The following is a 17434-nucleotide window of genomic DNA, read 5'->3' as shown; positions in this document are numbered from 1 at the left end:
TTAAAATTAGAACAATCATAATTTATTATTTTCAGAAAAAAAGTATTTTATTAAACCATAAATGACACATAATCATTACATAATAGTAATAATGATAATAGTAAATATAGCAAATATTTTATTATATATAGATAGACATAAGTATATTGATTCAAGCTAATCTTAGTTATTTACAATAATTCTAACAAATAACCAATATTTGCGGATGTATTTGGTTCTTGACAATCACATGTCACTTCGATCAGTGGCTCCTGACAACAAATTAAAACAAAACGCATTTTACTCGAGATTTATGTTATTACTATAAATAATACGGTGCATAATTATAATTTTTGTCCATTACAATGATTTTAATCGTAAATATAAGCGTAATTAGGAAGTTCAGTTTAGAATTGTGTTTGACACGTCACATAACCTATAAACCGCACGGCGGTGTTTGTAGTAAATATAGCAAATATTTAATTAATTTTATCATCTAATATGAACAAGAGATCATTAACCAATGATTAAGACACAATATAAGTTGTAATATAGTGTTTTATAACAATTTACAGAGATTAACGATGACGCTTCACTTGTGCGGCATAAAAATTTCAAGACGTAATTTTAAGGACTTACCATTTTTGTTTGTGTTGTTTATTCCATCCATGTTAACACCACAAATTTTAAGAATATTTTAACTTCTTTCTATTGCCATTTTCACTTGATTAGTATACTTTTAATGAATTTTAATGGAGAGAGTGTCGAAAAACGTGTTGACTGTCAAACGAGCGGGCGAGACTATTAGGCGGCTTAATCTTCATTATGGTTCATACCTGACCCAGCCGGCCATCAGCGTTTAGTGAATCTGCCATTATTCTCGTAAATTTACGGATTAAGTTGCTTACCGCCCTCTTCCTTACCACAAAAGATTGCTTGAACGACTTATAATGTCATTGATGTGGTTTGAGCCCCTTTTCCTGGACGTAAAATTCACACGCCCTTCATTTCCAAAAACTGCAAGCTAAATTTTGATAATAATTCGTCATTTGCAGCTTAAATCCTTTGGGCATACCATGTATTGAGTTGAATACTTTGCTAATAACAAATAAAACCCACTTCGCAAAAACTGAGGCTTACGCCCCTTTTCCTTTCCACAGTCGATATGCAAATGCATATAAACCTGTCTCTAATAATAACAAACAACAGTCAAACATTAAATTATTATAAAGTAATTTGTGGTCATCGAAAGGAATATTATAAGTATTAACATAATAACTGTTGAAATATTTTTAGGCACAATCACCAAGCTGACAAGAACATTTGGTCTCATCGATAATAGCCACCACTTCTTCGTCACAGAAGACTATTACGAGAAATACCGAGAGAAGGATGTCGTTCACTATCTGGCGTACAGCATGGACAGCAGTAAAATCCTGAAAGTCGTCAGACTCCTGTCGACGCAGGAACGCTCGTGGGATAAAAACGTCACCACCACGGAAGAGATCTTACGGGTGCCAGTGGACCCTGTGTATGATGAGTTTGAGATTGGCAATCACGATATCATCGGAAAAGTTTCCAAAAGGAGTGGTACAATGGTCATCCTGGAAGACAGCGGCATTCAGTTGAATCTGGACGCGGTAAAGTGCAGCTTTCGACCCATCGTCGGAGACTGGCTGCAGCTCAATTCCAATGTGCAACTCAATGATGGCTCCTCCATGGACAAGATCGTTGGAGAGGTAATAATCACTGAATAAATCCGTATGTTGATACGCCCAGTAGGCTAATACTAGCTGTCCTGTTTATTGCGCATGCAGACATGTAGGTGCTTAAGACTGCCAGAACAGGGCAAAAATAGGGGTTTTTTTAATCATCATTGTTATCATCAGCCTGGATCTATCCACTGCTAATTGAAGGCCTTTTCTGGTGTGTTGCCTCAAACTTTGGCAGAACATAACTATTTCATTAATCTAGCAGTCTCTGGGTCTATATTTCAGTTGTTTTCTACCTCTTGAGTATCACTGGATGATAAGAATTATCCAGTGATTGTCTCTGCTTTGGCTTTTTAACTGTCACGGTATCACAAACTCATCTACAAAATCAAAACCATCAACTTAATGACGTATTCAATATGGCATCGTTGTAGTCCTATTTACGTCAGCTCTACAGACGAGCTTGTCAGACTTTACATCGCAAATCCTTGTTTATTACCTTATTTTTGATCGTTTAGTTTTTTGTCCTTACACATTATGGCAGCATAAATCTCTGCCATATGCCTCACTGCTATTTTTAAGTTTGTGGATCTCTCTTTCCCTTAGTGTCCCATGTTTCACACGTATATATTGTGATTACGGGGGAAAACTGTGGAAAAAATATTGATTCCTCGTAAAGCATTTAGAGAGTGCACAGATATAGTGTGATATAAAATTTTCTACTCAAAAGATATTGAAAAAAATCTTCTTGTATAGACAAGGAGCTTAAACATAAATTAAGTTAGTTAGTTACTTAAGCTGGTGCTACAGACCATTCAGGTCCATGGCCGACTGCGCAACCTTCCTCCAGTTATGTCTATCGCCAACTCTCGCTCTCTTTCTCTCTCTCTCTCTCGTCTCTCAGCCCCTGCTCATTTCCTCTGGGGACGGCCCAGGGATAAATATATGAAACTCCTGACGATAAAAGGACAACTGGGTAAACCCTGCTAAATTACTACTAAGCTGATGATTTTTATAGGAAAATTACAGAAGGTAATATCTTTAGTTCTACCCAAGGAGATCTGAAATTTTGTCAGCGCTGCTTGTGGAATTGCCTATCTATCCAAAAATTATATAGACTTCGCTGCACACTGCCAATTGCCAAAATTTCAATATTAGTATTATGTTATGCATTATTTTTTTATTATGTCTGATACTTGGCAGTAATATGGTTTTGTATCGGAACAGATTCTGGAAGTGAACTCCATAAGTAGCCTGCGCTCCAAACAGGTGGAGGGCTACGTCACCTGCTGGGACAAGGCGAAAGGCATCGGCGCAGTTGACAACACAATAATGGTGATCAAGGAATTCTGCCGCTGCAGGATTGAACCGGAGGTCGGTGACAAGGTAAGCCCTCTACTATCATTTACTTCTGTGTCTATCGAGTTTTAATTGAACTATATTTGAAGGGAAAGGAGTAACAGGGAAACAGTGCGTTTACAGATGATGTAACGAATTTATTGTATTCTCTATTGAATATACATTATTTTTCGTAACACAGATATACCTAAACAATTGAAAAATATTTACACTGAGTGGTAGATGGATCAATAACCATCACATATCCGTTATTGTATTTTACTGCTTAATGTTTAACCCATTGACACCTAACCACGAGAAATTCTTATGTTAGAAAAGGTACTTTTTTCTTTCTTAGGGCATCTATTGAAAAATTCTGGTATTAAATGTGTTTAGAAAAATGTTCTAAAAACACACAGCAGGAATCGAACTTGCATCTCTCGGGTATCATTGAGTCTGTCTTCTATAAGCTGGCGTGCCGGTTTCCCCACCGCTTCAGCATCCATCTTGTTCCCTCCCATTGAAAACTTGCAACAGTTGAACGCGATGGCACAATGCTTTCCGCGTGACGTGTACGCCAGTTTATAGAATCCAGACTCTAGTCCGCTATGCTAAAGGAGTCATACTTAATTACGACAAATTTTAACAATTGGCCTTTTAATACTCACTGAAGCGCTTCCCAAATTGAACTACTTACTTTTTTCAAAAAGATTTTTTCTATTGGTTATAATATATTTTCTCAGAATTTTACAAAATACAACTTCTATAAACGTCGGGTTGTATTCGTTCCACAGCACATCTCACAAAATACGACGTCTATAGACGTCGTGTCCGTGAATTTGATTAAATAACAAACATTTGCATGTGCAAGGTATGTTAAAAACTAAAATTTGTGGAGTTCTTGTTATCCATCGTTAAAATCTTGATTCAAAATTACAAAAGATGGTCGCAAATATTGTATGTAATATCGCATGTAACATAAAAGTGCTTATATCTCAGTTTGTGGTTTGTGTGGACTGTCTGCTTTCTGCATTACTACGCTCAATTAGAATACAAAAATCGATTGCCTACCGTAACTCAATTTAGAGAGCGCTTATGAGCAGGTATTAATAAGGCCAATATTTAAAGTTTGTCACAATAAAGCATGGCAGTTGTAGCATAGTGGTCGTGCACAGGGTGCGAAACCCAAGAGACGCAGGCTCGATCCTGCCGGGTGTCTTACTTTTTTCGAAAAAGATTTTTTCTATTGGCCATATTTTCTCATGAGTGTTTTCAAAATTATGTATGTTTATTAAATAAATGTCAAAAGTTAAAAATCCTCCTGTAAAATAGCATTTTGGTTAATTCGCCCTTTTTAAAAAATACTGAAGACTTTATATTCATAAATTAAAAGTTATTTACATTCATCAGCCGTCATTTTGTTTTTACTATTTAATAATTTTAATGACATTACATTTGAAATTTTTAAGGAGAGTTTTTTGAAACAACTTACTGAAATTATTTATAATCTTCATGGATAAATGTACTAGAGGTGAGTTAGAAATATTGACACCAGTTTGCGTACTCAAGTCTCGGCATGTACTACTCATACTCAGTACGTGTGGCCCAATAAACTTGTTCCAAGAAACTTGAAACATATTAAAAGTTCTTTAAATGTTATTGACATTAAATGCGCGCGAGCGAGATAGCATAATACACGTATGTCTAGCCGTGATATACTCAACTGTCATTGCTCTCCCTTTCTCCCCAGTTTTAAAGTTGGTATAGTGAAGGACAGAAATGGTAACATGTTCGTTTTATAGTAATACTACCGAGTTAATTTTAGTTTCAGTTGAGTATGACACTTATATCAAGTTGACGTCAGTCGCAAGTCTCGGAATAGGTACTAGTATTCGAGTTCTGATAACGCTAACTGACTACCCGTTTATCTGGTTTCGAAAAAACGGTGCATACAATAATAAATATATAAATAATAAATAACTGAAGTAGGCTGTTTCAAAAACTCTTTTGCAAAGTATTTCAAATGTGAGTTAGAATACTTCTGCATTCAGTTTCGCCATTTGCTTTTTCTAATTGTTTACCAAACACCCACGGTGGCCGCGCGGCTTAAGCTTTGGACTATCACGCCGTTGGTCCCAGGTTCAAATTCTGGGTCTGGCAAGTACACATATTGTTTTTCAATTTGTCTGTGAGTCAGGGTATGTACCTAATAGGTTGAGCAAGTGGCTGACATCCATTTCTCGTAAAAAACAAAATCTGTTAATACAAACCTCTACTCTGTGGAGGCCCATATGATCTTATTAGGATCGGACATGGTCGGAAAAAAAAAAATATTCTAAATGCAGGCCTATTTATGTGCTAGACCAGCGCCTGGCAACCTATGCTACGCGTGCCACTAGTGGCATGCCTCGAAAATGACGATTTATTAAATTTTTAGGTACTGCAATGTTTATATAATATATTTTGCAGCCTTACATTAAAGACAGTTACAAAATTGACAAAGAATATTTTGAATTTTTGAACATTGTGTATATTGATTTAGAGTTAATCGAATTTAGCAATTCTGAAATTTGGAAATTAAACTTCAAAACTACCAGAGATGAAATTATTAAAAACGAAGACATGATAACCAAAACGTGGAATGAACTCCCAGACAGATTTCATTGTATGAAAAAAGTCGCATACAATCTTTTAAGTATTTTCGGTACAACGTACTACAGTTAGCAAACATTCTCAATTATCAAATATATTATAAACCTGTATCAAAATCGTTTAACTCAGAAATGTGCATAAAATTAAAAACATTAAACTATGAACTAAATATTGAGGTGTTAGCTTCCAAAATTGAACCTCAAGGGAGTCACCAATGTTTAAAAAGTATAATTTTTATGATATTTTTATGTTGAGTGTATTATAGTCAAATAAAATTGTCTTACAATAGATTTACTAGTTTTATTTCAGCATCGGCACGCTGAGTGTCCAATTTGTACTTTGAATTATATGTTTTGTGGCACGCCAATGCATTTGGGTTGCTGACCGCTGTGCTAAACGGTTTTTTGTGATAATCTCAAAACGTGAACGAAGGCATGAATAAAATAAAAAATGAGACCTTACCTAACTTAGTATTGTAAAATATAAATGAAAAATATCAATGTTTAACTGTTTTTCAGGTCTTCGTGGACGCTATTGAAAGTCATCAAGGGGTCCTTCAATGGCGGGCACTATCACTCAAGATCGTCAGGAAGAAAGTAGTGTCGATAGATTATGTCGAAGATAAAAAAGTCGATCCGAAACAGACTCTCCACAAATTCGGATTGACCGTATCGGGCGAAACCGACTTCGGTGACCTTCAAATCGGGGAGACAAAAACCCTCACCATTTCGATTTCCAATAATGGAAGGACACTGCAGACATTGAAGACCGCCAAATTTCTCCATGAAACGAGCCGGTCGCAGATGACAGTTCTTGATCTTCCGGGTGCGGTGGGTGACATTGCTCCGGGGGAATCCCGCCGGATCGCTATCCGGTTTTCCGCTACATTTTACGGGTTATCCGAAGAAAAGTTTGCATATGTATTCAAATCATTTGAGATGTGTCAGACTTTTAGAGCGAACATTGTGAATCCTGACTGGGAATTTCAGAGGAACGAGGGAAGGCATCCCTCGCACATGGCGGAGGCCCGCTCCTCCCTCAACAAGCACCGCGACCGCGCCGGCAAGAAGTGGATCCCCGGAGTGAAGACCATCAAGTCTCCCCCCTTTGTTTGCCAGCGCCTCCCCACCTTTTCTGTCCCTCAACAGTTTTGGGACACCATTTACGACTGCTATGAGAACAGCAATTCCCATCTTCATCTGCAGACTCTTCTAGAAAAATCGTATCCCTGCCTCAATGAGGTTCTGTCCCTCAAAAATTATACGGAAAGATTCCACGCGCTCCTGTACCTCGAGGAGATTCACACTATCCTCAGGATGAAGCGCTATGACATTGACAGAGCTCACATGATCTCGTCTGGCCAGTTTCTGGTGCTGAACATTGAGGGGCTGAGTGAGCGCCGCCCGTCTCTTATGGTGGGTGACTCTGTGAAAGTAGAGATGGCTGACTATGGTCTGCTCTATGAGGGTTGCGTCCACCAGGTGAACGCCTCCTCCGCATTCCTCCTATTCTCTCCTGACTTTCACTCTAAGTACAGGGGTGAGGATGTTTCTGTGGAGTTTTCCAGCTCTAGGGCACCCTACATCAAGTGTCACCAAGGTGCTGCGCTTGCTGTCGCCCACCTCGGGAGTGATATCCTTTTCCCCGAGGGCGTGACGCTCAAGTTGCCCCAGATAGATGCAATCTCTGCTCGAGACATATCTCCCCAAAGCTGCACCAAGCGACTGATTGAGGCGAGTCGAGTGAATGGAGAGACGATAGGAAATAAAAGCAATGGAATAAATTTGACCTGGTATAATGACGGTCTGAACACAGCTCAGAAGTTTGCCGTCGTGAATGCGCTGAGGGGTGTGACCCGGCCGGTCCCCTTCGTCATCTTTGGCCCGCCTGGAACGGGAAAGACCATAACCCTGGTGGAGACGATCCTGCAGCTGTTGAAGCATGCACCCTACAGCCGCCTGCTGGTGGCGACGCCATCCAACAGTGCTGCTGACCATTTGTCTGAGCTACTGATCTCTTTCGGCGTCGTCTATCCTGGCACGATGGTCAGGCTGGTGGCGCAGCACGTCGCCCTCAGGGGTAACACATCGGACATACTGAAACCCTATTGCGCCACCGTCGACATCTCCATGGAATCCGCCGCGAGTAAAAGACGAGAGTACAACTCCAGCGGGATGAGAGTCAACTGTCCCAAGTCAGTCATTGGGCATCACCGCATCATCGTGGGCACCTGCGGTTGCATCGGATCCTTCCTGAAGCTGGGATTCCCCCGAGGGCATTTCACTCATGTGATTGCTGATGAGGCCGGCCAGGCCACTGAACCCGAGCTAATGGTGGCGCTGTCCTTCATCGACCAGAACTCCGGCCAGATCATTCTCGCCGGGGACCCCATGCAGCTGGGTCCTGTGGTTATGTCACAGTTTGCTAACCAGTATGGCCTCGAGGAGTCGTACCTGGAGCGGCTGCTCCAAACCTCCCCTTATCAGAGAGACAGTGTGAGCTTCGGGATCGCCAATGGAGGTTATGACCCCCGCCACGTCGTCCGTCTCAATGAAAACTACCGCTCCATCCCCAGAGTCCTCCGTCTGGCCGCCGACATGTTCTACGAGGGAAATCTGGAAGCCCGCCTTTCACCCGACCGAGGATGGGCTGCTGATGACATTGTCACTTTGTCAGAGTTTCTCGTGGAAAAGGGTTGGAGTGTGGAGAGTGGCTTTCCGGGAATCGTATTTCACGGAGTGCGGGGGGTGGACTACAAGTCCGAGGAGAACCCTTCGTGGTTCAATCCGTGCGAGGCGGCCATGGTTCTTATGTGCACGCTCAAGCTCTATAGGCTAGGCTTCCAGCCTCAGGACATTGGCATCATTTCACCTTATCTTCAACAGGTATCTATTTTCACATTTATACGTAAGTAAAATCATTAGCAACGTACCCTGAAACCATATGAATACTTCGAACAATAGAACTTTGTGCGTAGCAAGAAATTTTTAATGATTTGTGCAAAAATATAGTACATATTCTTATAAAATTGACACAACTGAAACAATAGGTATTTTTGATTGAATTTTTCACGAAAATCATCGTAACATTTATATTTCATTTTAAATTTAAAAAATAACCCAATTACATACTTGATAATTTTATTAAAATTCTGAACTAAATATAAATACCTACCAATATTTGCATAATATCCATCAGTTATCAATTTATTAAAATGCGCTCTGCATGTTCTTCTATATCTGAATTTATGCAAAATCTATTCAACACATTGTAAATAAAAAATAACAAAAATATGGTACCTATGTCATATAATTCTATAATAAATAAATATCCAGTAAAACCTCGTTAATATGAATTCTATGGGACCGGAAATCGAAGAAGAATTACGAAATATGAAATGTAAGGGGAAAAATACTAAAATTTTGAAAAAAAAAATTGATTTTCATTAATTTCATTTACGATCATAAATGTGCCTACCTAATTTTCGATACAATACTTCAAATTAAAATCTGTGCAAATACCACTAATGCATTAATTGAAGTTACCAAGTAATGGAGGTATGTATATACCACCGTGTGTTGAGCTAGAATTATAAATAATTACAAGATAAAATATATATATATGTTTTTAAATTTTCTGTTGAATCATACAAACTTGATTTGAATAGCTTAAACGATCAAAAAATTTGTTCTTGATAGAAATAATACTGAAATGTCATATTGATTTCCATAGTAACGCATGTATATATTAATAATTTAGTTGCTAGGACCCCAGACCCCCAGCAACCAATAATGGTGTCGAAATAATTTTTCATACAAAACAGAATTAACTGAAAATGAATTCAATTCTACTTAAAGATGGCTAAAAGTATTAAAAAAATGCATTGGCATCGTGTTCTGATATATTCTAAAAGTTTCAAATGTCTAGCTAGTCGGGAAGTTAGTTAAAAATCGATTGCAAGATTTGTACTTGACAAATAAGAATACGAGCTAAGAAAAACGTAAAAAATACTATAGTAAGTAACAATGTCACAAATTACAATTATGTCGTTGTGGATTCAAACTCAGAAAATAAATTTGTCACAATTACCTTAATGACGTTGCTGTCACAGTCATTCACCAAAACCGCAATGACATATGGGACCTCTGACGGAAACTATAAGAACTACACTTATGACATCGATGCGCCAGGTGCGGGACCTATTAGGCATCTTTTCTGACATTAATCTAGCACTTATAACGTTGTTGCACCGGATGTGCGATATATTCTTTTTAACACTACAACTGGCCTAGAGGCCCAATGACAGTAATGTATTTTTAGTAATAGAAGTGGAACTATCACAAACACAAACCCAGGCTTTGAGAAAATCTAATTAAATATATTGTGTTCCCACCGGGCTCGAACCCGGAGCTCCCAGATGAAAGGCCAGCGCCTAACGCACTGCACCACGAGAGCCGCAGTTTTTTAGGTTATGATGTGTAAGCTTTTTCACTACATTATAATATTATACACGCTTAACAGTAAATAAATACAAATAAACCAATTATTCTTATGATGCATAAGTCTTTCAGTGCTAAAGACGCGCTAGGCGACTAACGATTAGGTGGCCATTAGATATAATTAGCATGATATTTAAATGTGGTAATTAATTAGCAATTATCTAGTCAGCAGTCAATGTGCTTAGCACTGTTTCTTTATAGATAACACTAATGGGTTAAAGGTAGCAGTTTTATGTGCACACTATAATTATTGTGTTTTACTTTCAGACTGTCCACATCCGTTCACTTTTCCAAGAGCTGACGGACGAGTGTCCTAAGACGGGCTCCGTAGAAGACTTTCAGGGGCAGGAGAGGAAGGTGATCATTCTGACGACGGTGCGGTGTTCCGTCTCCCTGCTGAACCTGGACGTGAGAAACGTGATGGGCTTCGTGAAGCACCCCAAGAGGCTCAACGTCTCCATCACCCGCGCCAAGCTGCTCCTCATCATCATCGGCGATCCGCACCTGCTAGCTATGGATCCTCTCTGGTGCCGGGTCATCAACTATGCCCTCCACAGTGGCAGTTACATCGGCTGCAACTTGCCCCAAGTTTTGACTGACTTTGAATGTGAACTGTGAATGATTCAATGGTTCGCATGTTTATTGTCTTTTCAACCCCTGATAGCTTATATTTAATATTTTGAGAAATAATTACAAAAAGTATAATGGGGAAATCTGCCGGAAAAGCTAATCAAGACTTTGTAAGTACAGTAAAACCTTGAATTGCGAGCACTCGTATATTAAATTTACTTCCGTTGCACTGCTACAGCCTTAATTGGATGCTGCTTTTCTACAAATTTTTGACGGAATCCGGTCAGCTTGAAGAATAGGAAAGGCATGTTGAGGTTCTCTTCTGGCATCCACAGCACGTGGCGAGCTAGGTCCAACGTCGCCTCTTCACTTTCAGCGTGATGAGAGGCTGCTTGGTACGTTCTCTTATCTCCTCATTGCTCCTAAAGTCATACCACCGCACACCCAGTATTCGTCGCAAACATCTGTTTTCGAAGCTCAGTATACGGTTGCTCTGAGCCTTCGTAAGGTGCCATGATTCACTACCGTAAAGCAGCACTGTCAGAATGCAAGCGTCGAATATGCGGCATTTGGTTTTGACCGAGTACAATCGTGAGTCCCAGACATTTCGCATTGAGTTGAATGTTGCTCCAGCCATTCCCATTCGGATAGCGAGCTCTTTCTCCAAAATGCCATCTCCCGTGATGTGTACCCCCAGGTACTTGAAGCTGTCGACGCTCTCTATGTTTTGTCCATCGCTAATCAGAGGGAAATCTGGATCATGACAGGTACTATTGCACAAGACGTTGGTTTTCTTCGTGTTGATTTTCAAACCAACGCGAGAGGAGTTGTTATGCAACCTGTCGATTGTCTCTTGAATGCCCTCGATTGAGTTGTCGAATAGGACAGCATCATTATTTCTGTGATTACCCCAATTAAGTTGCTGGGATCTCCGTTTCCTTTATCAAATTGGCTGATGCCAACCAACACATTACCGCCTTCTTTCAATGGTGGCATTAATAATTTGGATCTTTCCATCATTTTGTTTGCTTGGAGCAATAAATTTTTACTTGCTATTTTTCTGCATTCAAATGCAGGATGTGACGTAGGTTTCTGATTCTCCGATTCAAATGCAGGATGTGACGCAGGTTTCTGATTCTCCGATTCAAATGCAGGATGTGACGCAGGTTTCTGATCCTCCAATTCAAATGCAAGATGTGACACAGGTTTCTGATTCTCCGATTCAAATGCAGGATGTGACGCAGGTTTCTGATCCTCCTTTAGTAATATTGGAGCCCAGGTATGTGAACCAGTTGACAATCTCAAATTGGTGGTTTCCAAAACTCGAACTTTGATCCAGCCTACTCTGATTTTGTCGGCTTTGTACCATGACTTTTGAGTTTGAGTTTTGTTTTCATTTACTCTTAAGTCAATCTCTATTGCGGCCCTTTGGAGGCGGTCAAATTCTTTCTTCACAATCTGTATGGATCTGCCCATCATGTTGAGGTCGTCTGCGTAGCCAACCAGTTGGCTCGGTCTGCTTAATATAGTGCTGCTCCTGTTCACTCGAGACTTTCTAATAGCGGATTCGCGGGCTAAGTTGAACAGCATGGGAGCCAATCCGTCTCCTTGCTTTAGACCCCGAGATACTTTGAAACCCTCCGTCAGTTGGCCATTCACCTTCACCTGGGAGTGTGTATTCTGCAGTGTGATCCTAACAATCCTGACTAGCTTCGGTGGGATTCCAAAGTCCAGAAGGTCAGTGAATAGTTTTCCCCTATCGATGCTGTCATATGCCTGCTTGAAATCAACAAAGAGCTGATAGATGTCCACATCAAATTCCCAGCATTTTTCCAGTATTTGGCGTACTGTGAAGAGCTGATCCGTTGTAGACCTTCCTGCCCTGAAGCCAGCTTGGTATTTATTCACTTATTATGTTTTCCGCGTAACCTTCCAGTTTTGTCTTCAGGATCATTGTGAATAACTTGTGCTCAGGAGTGATACCCCTCTAAAATTTTCACATCGCAGTCTGTCTCCTTTTTTATATATTGGACAGATAACGCTAATCTGCCAATCCGCTGGAAGGCTTTCGGACTCCCAGATGTTAACCTCATGCACTGCTGCTATTAATTGGTGTCCACCATACTTGAGAAGTTCTGCAGGGATGTTATCGGCTCCTTGTGCTTTATGATTCTTTAGTGTTATAATAGCTCTTTCGGTTTCACTAAGTGTGGGTGGAGAGATGCATGGTTCGTCGCAGTGGTGCTGTAGTCGTGGATCCGGTGGGGTATTTTCATCCTGTAAGTTAGGGTTCAGGACTTCAAGTTCTTACCCCTTCCATTCAATTGGATTTGTTTATATTGGCCTGTGTGCTCATACTTGTGCAATATTCCAGGTTAATCCTTCGAATACTTAAAACTTTTGACCAGGAGCCAATTCACAATACCTTTTTCGGTAATTTTTGACCGGTTATTAAATTTATCGAACAATGTACGTAGATAAAAGAAATTATCGTATTTAAGTTCTGTTACGTTATATTCAGAACTTCTTTGATTGCGGTTTCTCTTAGGTCGTGCTAGCTTAAAAATTGATATCCAATCTTGCATTGTGTAGATTGGGATATATTTTTTTGCATTCTCAATGGCACAATGCATCTAATCTACGTCCATGTACGACTGACCGCTCTCTTAAAATTTATGCTCTATCACTTGAATGTGAGTCGTTTGAACTACACAACTGAGAAAGGTCGCAATATGTCATAGCGTCGAAGTGTCATAGTGACACTTCAGTCACATTCTGCGGCAAATTCACTAAATATTTATAGAGACACGATCCTATCGCTCAGCTTCCTCTTTTCCTGTTTAATTCGGTCCAGCAATAACAAAATGCTGAATTAGGAGATGCGGATTCATAAATTGTCAGGTTATATTTACACAATTTTTGGCTGTAATACATTAGGCTGTCTGATGAAGGAATTTGGAGACCCGACTGAAAAACAAAAGAAACTGATATAAAGTTGGGATCACTAGATGTTCTTTCTTCATCAATAGTCTTAGCAGTGTAGCATTCTTATTAGAGGTGGGAAAACTGGTCGATTTTGAAGACTAAGTATACTTACTACCAGTATTAAAAAATACTTAGTATCGAAACTTGTTCCAAAATACTTACTAGTATTTGAAATATCGGCTATAATAGAATCGTTAAAAATACATCCGCTTTTCGGAAAGTCCCATTTTCGAGATAGGTATAGCTGGAACTATGGCACTAGTCACTCCTGTTTCAGTAGAAAATATTAGAGCATTAAAAGCACTGGTTTCATTTATCTGTAAAGCATTTTCATTTACAGGTGGAGCTATATTTTGCCTGGCAAATTCAATATGAATAGTTGGGTGCTTGCGCTGTAAAAGTTTCTTCCAATTTGACGTTGACTTGTATGAATTTTTTATTTTACAAACATTACAGATGGCATAATTTGTAACTATTTCTTTGGAACGATTCCACACGAAACTTAACCTTTTAGTAGCCATTTTTACACAAATTGTTTATTAAGTATAATATAATTATTATCCATTTATACAATCACGCATACAATTTGAATTCAGTTTATGTTTATAAGTTCCAATTATAACACTAAAAAATCGAGAAACTCGACGTGACAAAACCAGATAAACGCGTAGTCAGTTAGCGTTATCAGAACTCCGCTATTCCGGCTTGCGACTGACGTCAACTCGATGTAAATCGATGTAAGTCAACTGAAACTAAAACTAAAACCAAAACCAGTCGCATACTAAACATACGCGAGTCGCGACACCGAGGTGTGATGATTTCATACGTACCAAGACTACGAACTATCTAGCGGACGGCGAGATCACATACCATGCGTCGAACTACAGAACTCGATAAAGTCTCATACTCAACTGAAACTTAAAACTCTTAAAACTCTTAAAACTAAAACTAAGGCGAACTCAAATAGTATACTATAAAACGAGTGACCATTTCTGTCCTTCACTATACCAATTTTACAACAGAGGAGAAAGGGAGAACAATGACAGTTGAGTATAATATCACGGCTAGACATACGTGTATCATGATATCTCGCTCGCGCGCATTTAATATCAATAGCGTTGAAAGTCAACCAGCATTACGCGAGTCACTGCGATGACATCATCGAATGCGTTCGAATTCGAACATCTAATACGTTTCAAGTTTCTTGAAACAAGTTTATTGGGCCACAAATACTTAGTATGGATAGTTTCATCCGAAACTTACAATCCGAAAGTACACAAACTGGTGACAGTATTTCCAACTCACCTCTAATTCTTATCTCTCATCATGCGATGGTTGCAATTCTGGCAACCGTATAATTTGGCACTGGTCCTTTTTAGGCTTAAAGAAATACAAATTGTACCGAGTTGCAAAAATTTATCTGTACATAATTAACGATGCTGGTAATTTAGTTTCGTTTGTACATATTTCTTTATAGAGATATACATTTTTGTAAAAGTTAGTTTACAATCAAGGTATTTACTCCCTTTTAGTTGACTGCCGTGTGTAATGGGATTCCATTTTCGGAAAGCTTTCAATGCGACTCTTAATATGCTGCCCCCCATAAGCAAAAAATAACGCAGCTAATGGGAGAAAATCAATTTGAGAAAAGATATTTTTCATTGTTGCTTCATGAAAAATTAATGAATTTTTCAGTTTACAATAGATAATATAAAAATTGATATTTTTTTTACACAAAAATAGCAAAATTACAAAGACATTGATTATAAAACATTAAATTTGTCTTTTTATTTATGATTTTGAATGGAATGGTCAGTTTCATAAATAAATATATTGTTTTTTTGCTTATGATCACAAACTCTGATTTAGGCCTTGAGCAGACAGGGAGCGGTCAGGCGGTCTGCGTTCGGAGTTCAGCGTTCTTTGTACTGTATGGGTACACAGCCGGGAGTCAGACCACGCCGGTCAATTAGAACGCTAGCATTACAAAGAACTCCGTACCTCCCGTCGCAATGTCAGAAAAATTAATCGATTTAGTGAGAGAGAGGAGATTATTGTACGATTTAAGTGATATATTATAAAAATCGACAATTGAAAGCCAAAGCATGGCTCAAAATCCATTCCGATCCAATTGGTATCTTCTTTTTCTATGTCTAATTTAATTAGATTATATAATTCATCGAAGCTTTGTATTGACATGCGAAGTAAATAAAAAATCGTTTTTCATCTTGAAGCAATTGCTGAAAAAGAACATGAAATTCTTCTTCTCGCTTCGTATTTATCGGATGCACCCAGTGCCTTCGTTTTGTTTGAGACGCCTGTAAGCTCCACAAAAGCAATGCTTTGTCTTCAGAAGACGAGCTGTCAAACGACATATTGCTACAACGTTTGTATACGAAAGGAACGCATTATTGTTGACCGCCACCTGTCTGATGTAGGAACTTGTATTGAACGCTACCGGTCAACTTGTCGGTTGAACGCAGAACGTCGACCGCTCTCTGTCTGTTCAAGCCCTTAGCGCAGAAAGAGTTGAATATCATTTCCCGCGTTTCCTTGGCTGAATCTCTTTCCCACTTGAGAACCCTTCAAAGGTAAAACAATATAATATTACTTAATAAAAAAAATAACAGTTATTATACTTAATACAATTAAAATTGTAATGAATATAAAATTTTTGAAAAATGAAGTATATTTTAATGTAATGATATTTATTCATAAAATAATATTGGAATGACAATATTTTTTAAATATACCTACACTAATTAGACAGTTTTGGTGTGAAGACTGCTAAAATTTTGAATTATGCATTTCTTCTTTTCCTTCGTTACTCCACATGATGCAACGTACGCTTGAGGTTCTGGTGTATTGAGGAGAGAAGTTTTAATCAAAAACTTCACATCTTGCTCCTCAGAATCTATATCAAACGAAGTTTTGTATTTTAAAAATGTATTGCCTCTGACGGCTTTGACAATCATCATATCCTTCATGTATGGTCTACGTAGGTTCGTCTTCTTATTGTTGATTTTATAATTGGATGAATCATCCTCCCACTTCCAAAAATCAAAATGCTGTATCACTTTCGTCACAACTTTGCCCGAATTGGCTTTTGAAACAGCTTCGTTTAAATCACTGAAGTCGTATGTCTTTCCTTGGGTTTTCAATGATTTCTCCACAGAATGGTGGAAGTTGTCAGCCAACATAAATGTATGCCATGGCTCCAAGTATATAAGAGTGATCTCTTCGGCAAGAATTTTGTTTGAGTTTATTATAAATATAAGAAAACAAAATAATGTTCAATTATTGTTTTGCGCCGAACAGTTGTCGAGCCAAATGGTAATATTTTTTACATCACGATTGAGCAAAAAAGGCATAAAACATGCTAATCAACTCTTCCAGCTATCGCTTTATGCCAGATTACTGCAAATGGTTTCACATTCTTTTTGTTTTTACCAGAAGCTACAAAACTCTCAATGGTAAGCGATTATTCGCTGTGTAAATAAAATCGATTTGAACGAGTCAATTCTTGGCAGCATAATAATCTTTTGAAGATCAGCTGAAATGCAGAGTGACTCAGAATTATTATAAGTGGCTGCTGCATCTTTTTGATAAGCTTCCCTAGCAGCATCTGCTTTTTGTTTGTGTATATTGTATGAACTACATATGTCGCAATCTAGAATAACATCCAAAGAATCATTTTTC

General features: G+C 38.7%; 2 protein-coding genes across 4 annotated transcripts in view; one reads left to right on the top strand and one right to left on the bottom strand.

Annotated features, from left to right (window-relative positions):
- LOC147063649 (5'-3' RNA helicase armi-like) overlaps positions 1-17434 on the top strand; it is a 35285-nt gene that overhangs the window by 7279 nt on the left and 10572 nt on the right. For 2 of the 3 annotated variants that reach the window (XM_085959795.1, XM_085959796.1), the window contains exons 3-6: positions 1276-1718; positions 2919-3077; positions 6200-8566; positions 10448-10809. In XM_085959795.1, coding sequence (XP_085815921.1) covers positions 1276-1718; positions 2919-3077; positions 6200-8566; positions 10448-10798 — 3320 coding nt within the window. In that variant the 3' untranslated portion in view covers positions 10799-10809. Of the gene's footprint in view, positions 1-1275; positions 1719-2918; positions 3078-6199; positions 8567-10447; positions 11211-17434 lie in introns of those variants that run through there. The other variant, XM_085959794.1, reaches the window with a different exon arrangement.
- On the bottom strand, positions 11198-15507 carry LOC147063650 (uncharacterized). Its single transcript, XM_085959812.1, has 2 exons — positions 15041-15507; positions 11198-13797 (listed from the first exon to the last, which is right to left on the bottom strand). The coding sequence occupies exon 2, from the start codon at positions 12338-12340 to the stop codon at positions 11558-11560; it is 783 nt and encodes a 260-aa protein (XP_085815938.1). The 5' UTR covers positions 12341-13797; positions 15041-15507; the 3' UTR covers positions 11198-11557.

The sequence above is a fragment of the Rhyacophila brunnea genome, unplaced genomic scaffold (genome assembly GCF_057557595.1).
Source record: "Rhyacophila brunnea isolate RB1 unplaced genomic scaffold, BYU_Rbru_1.0 scaffold_9, whole genome shotgun sequence".
Classification (NCBI taxonomy): Eukaryota; Metazoa; Arthropoda; class Insecta; order Trichoptera; family Rhyacophilidae; genus Rhyacophila; species Rhyacophila brunnea.
Note: the sequence above shows the minus strand (reverse complement) of the source record. Positions and strands in the feature narration are given on the sequence as shown.

Excerpts from the sequence above, each read along its gene's own strand:
- LOC147063650 (XM_085959812.1), bottom strand. The coding sequence starts at position 12,340 with ATGCTGTTCAACTTAGCCCGCGAATCCGCTATTAGAAAGTCTCGAGTG.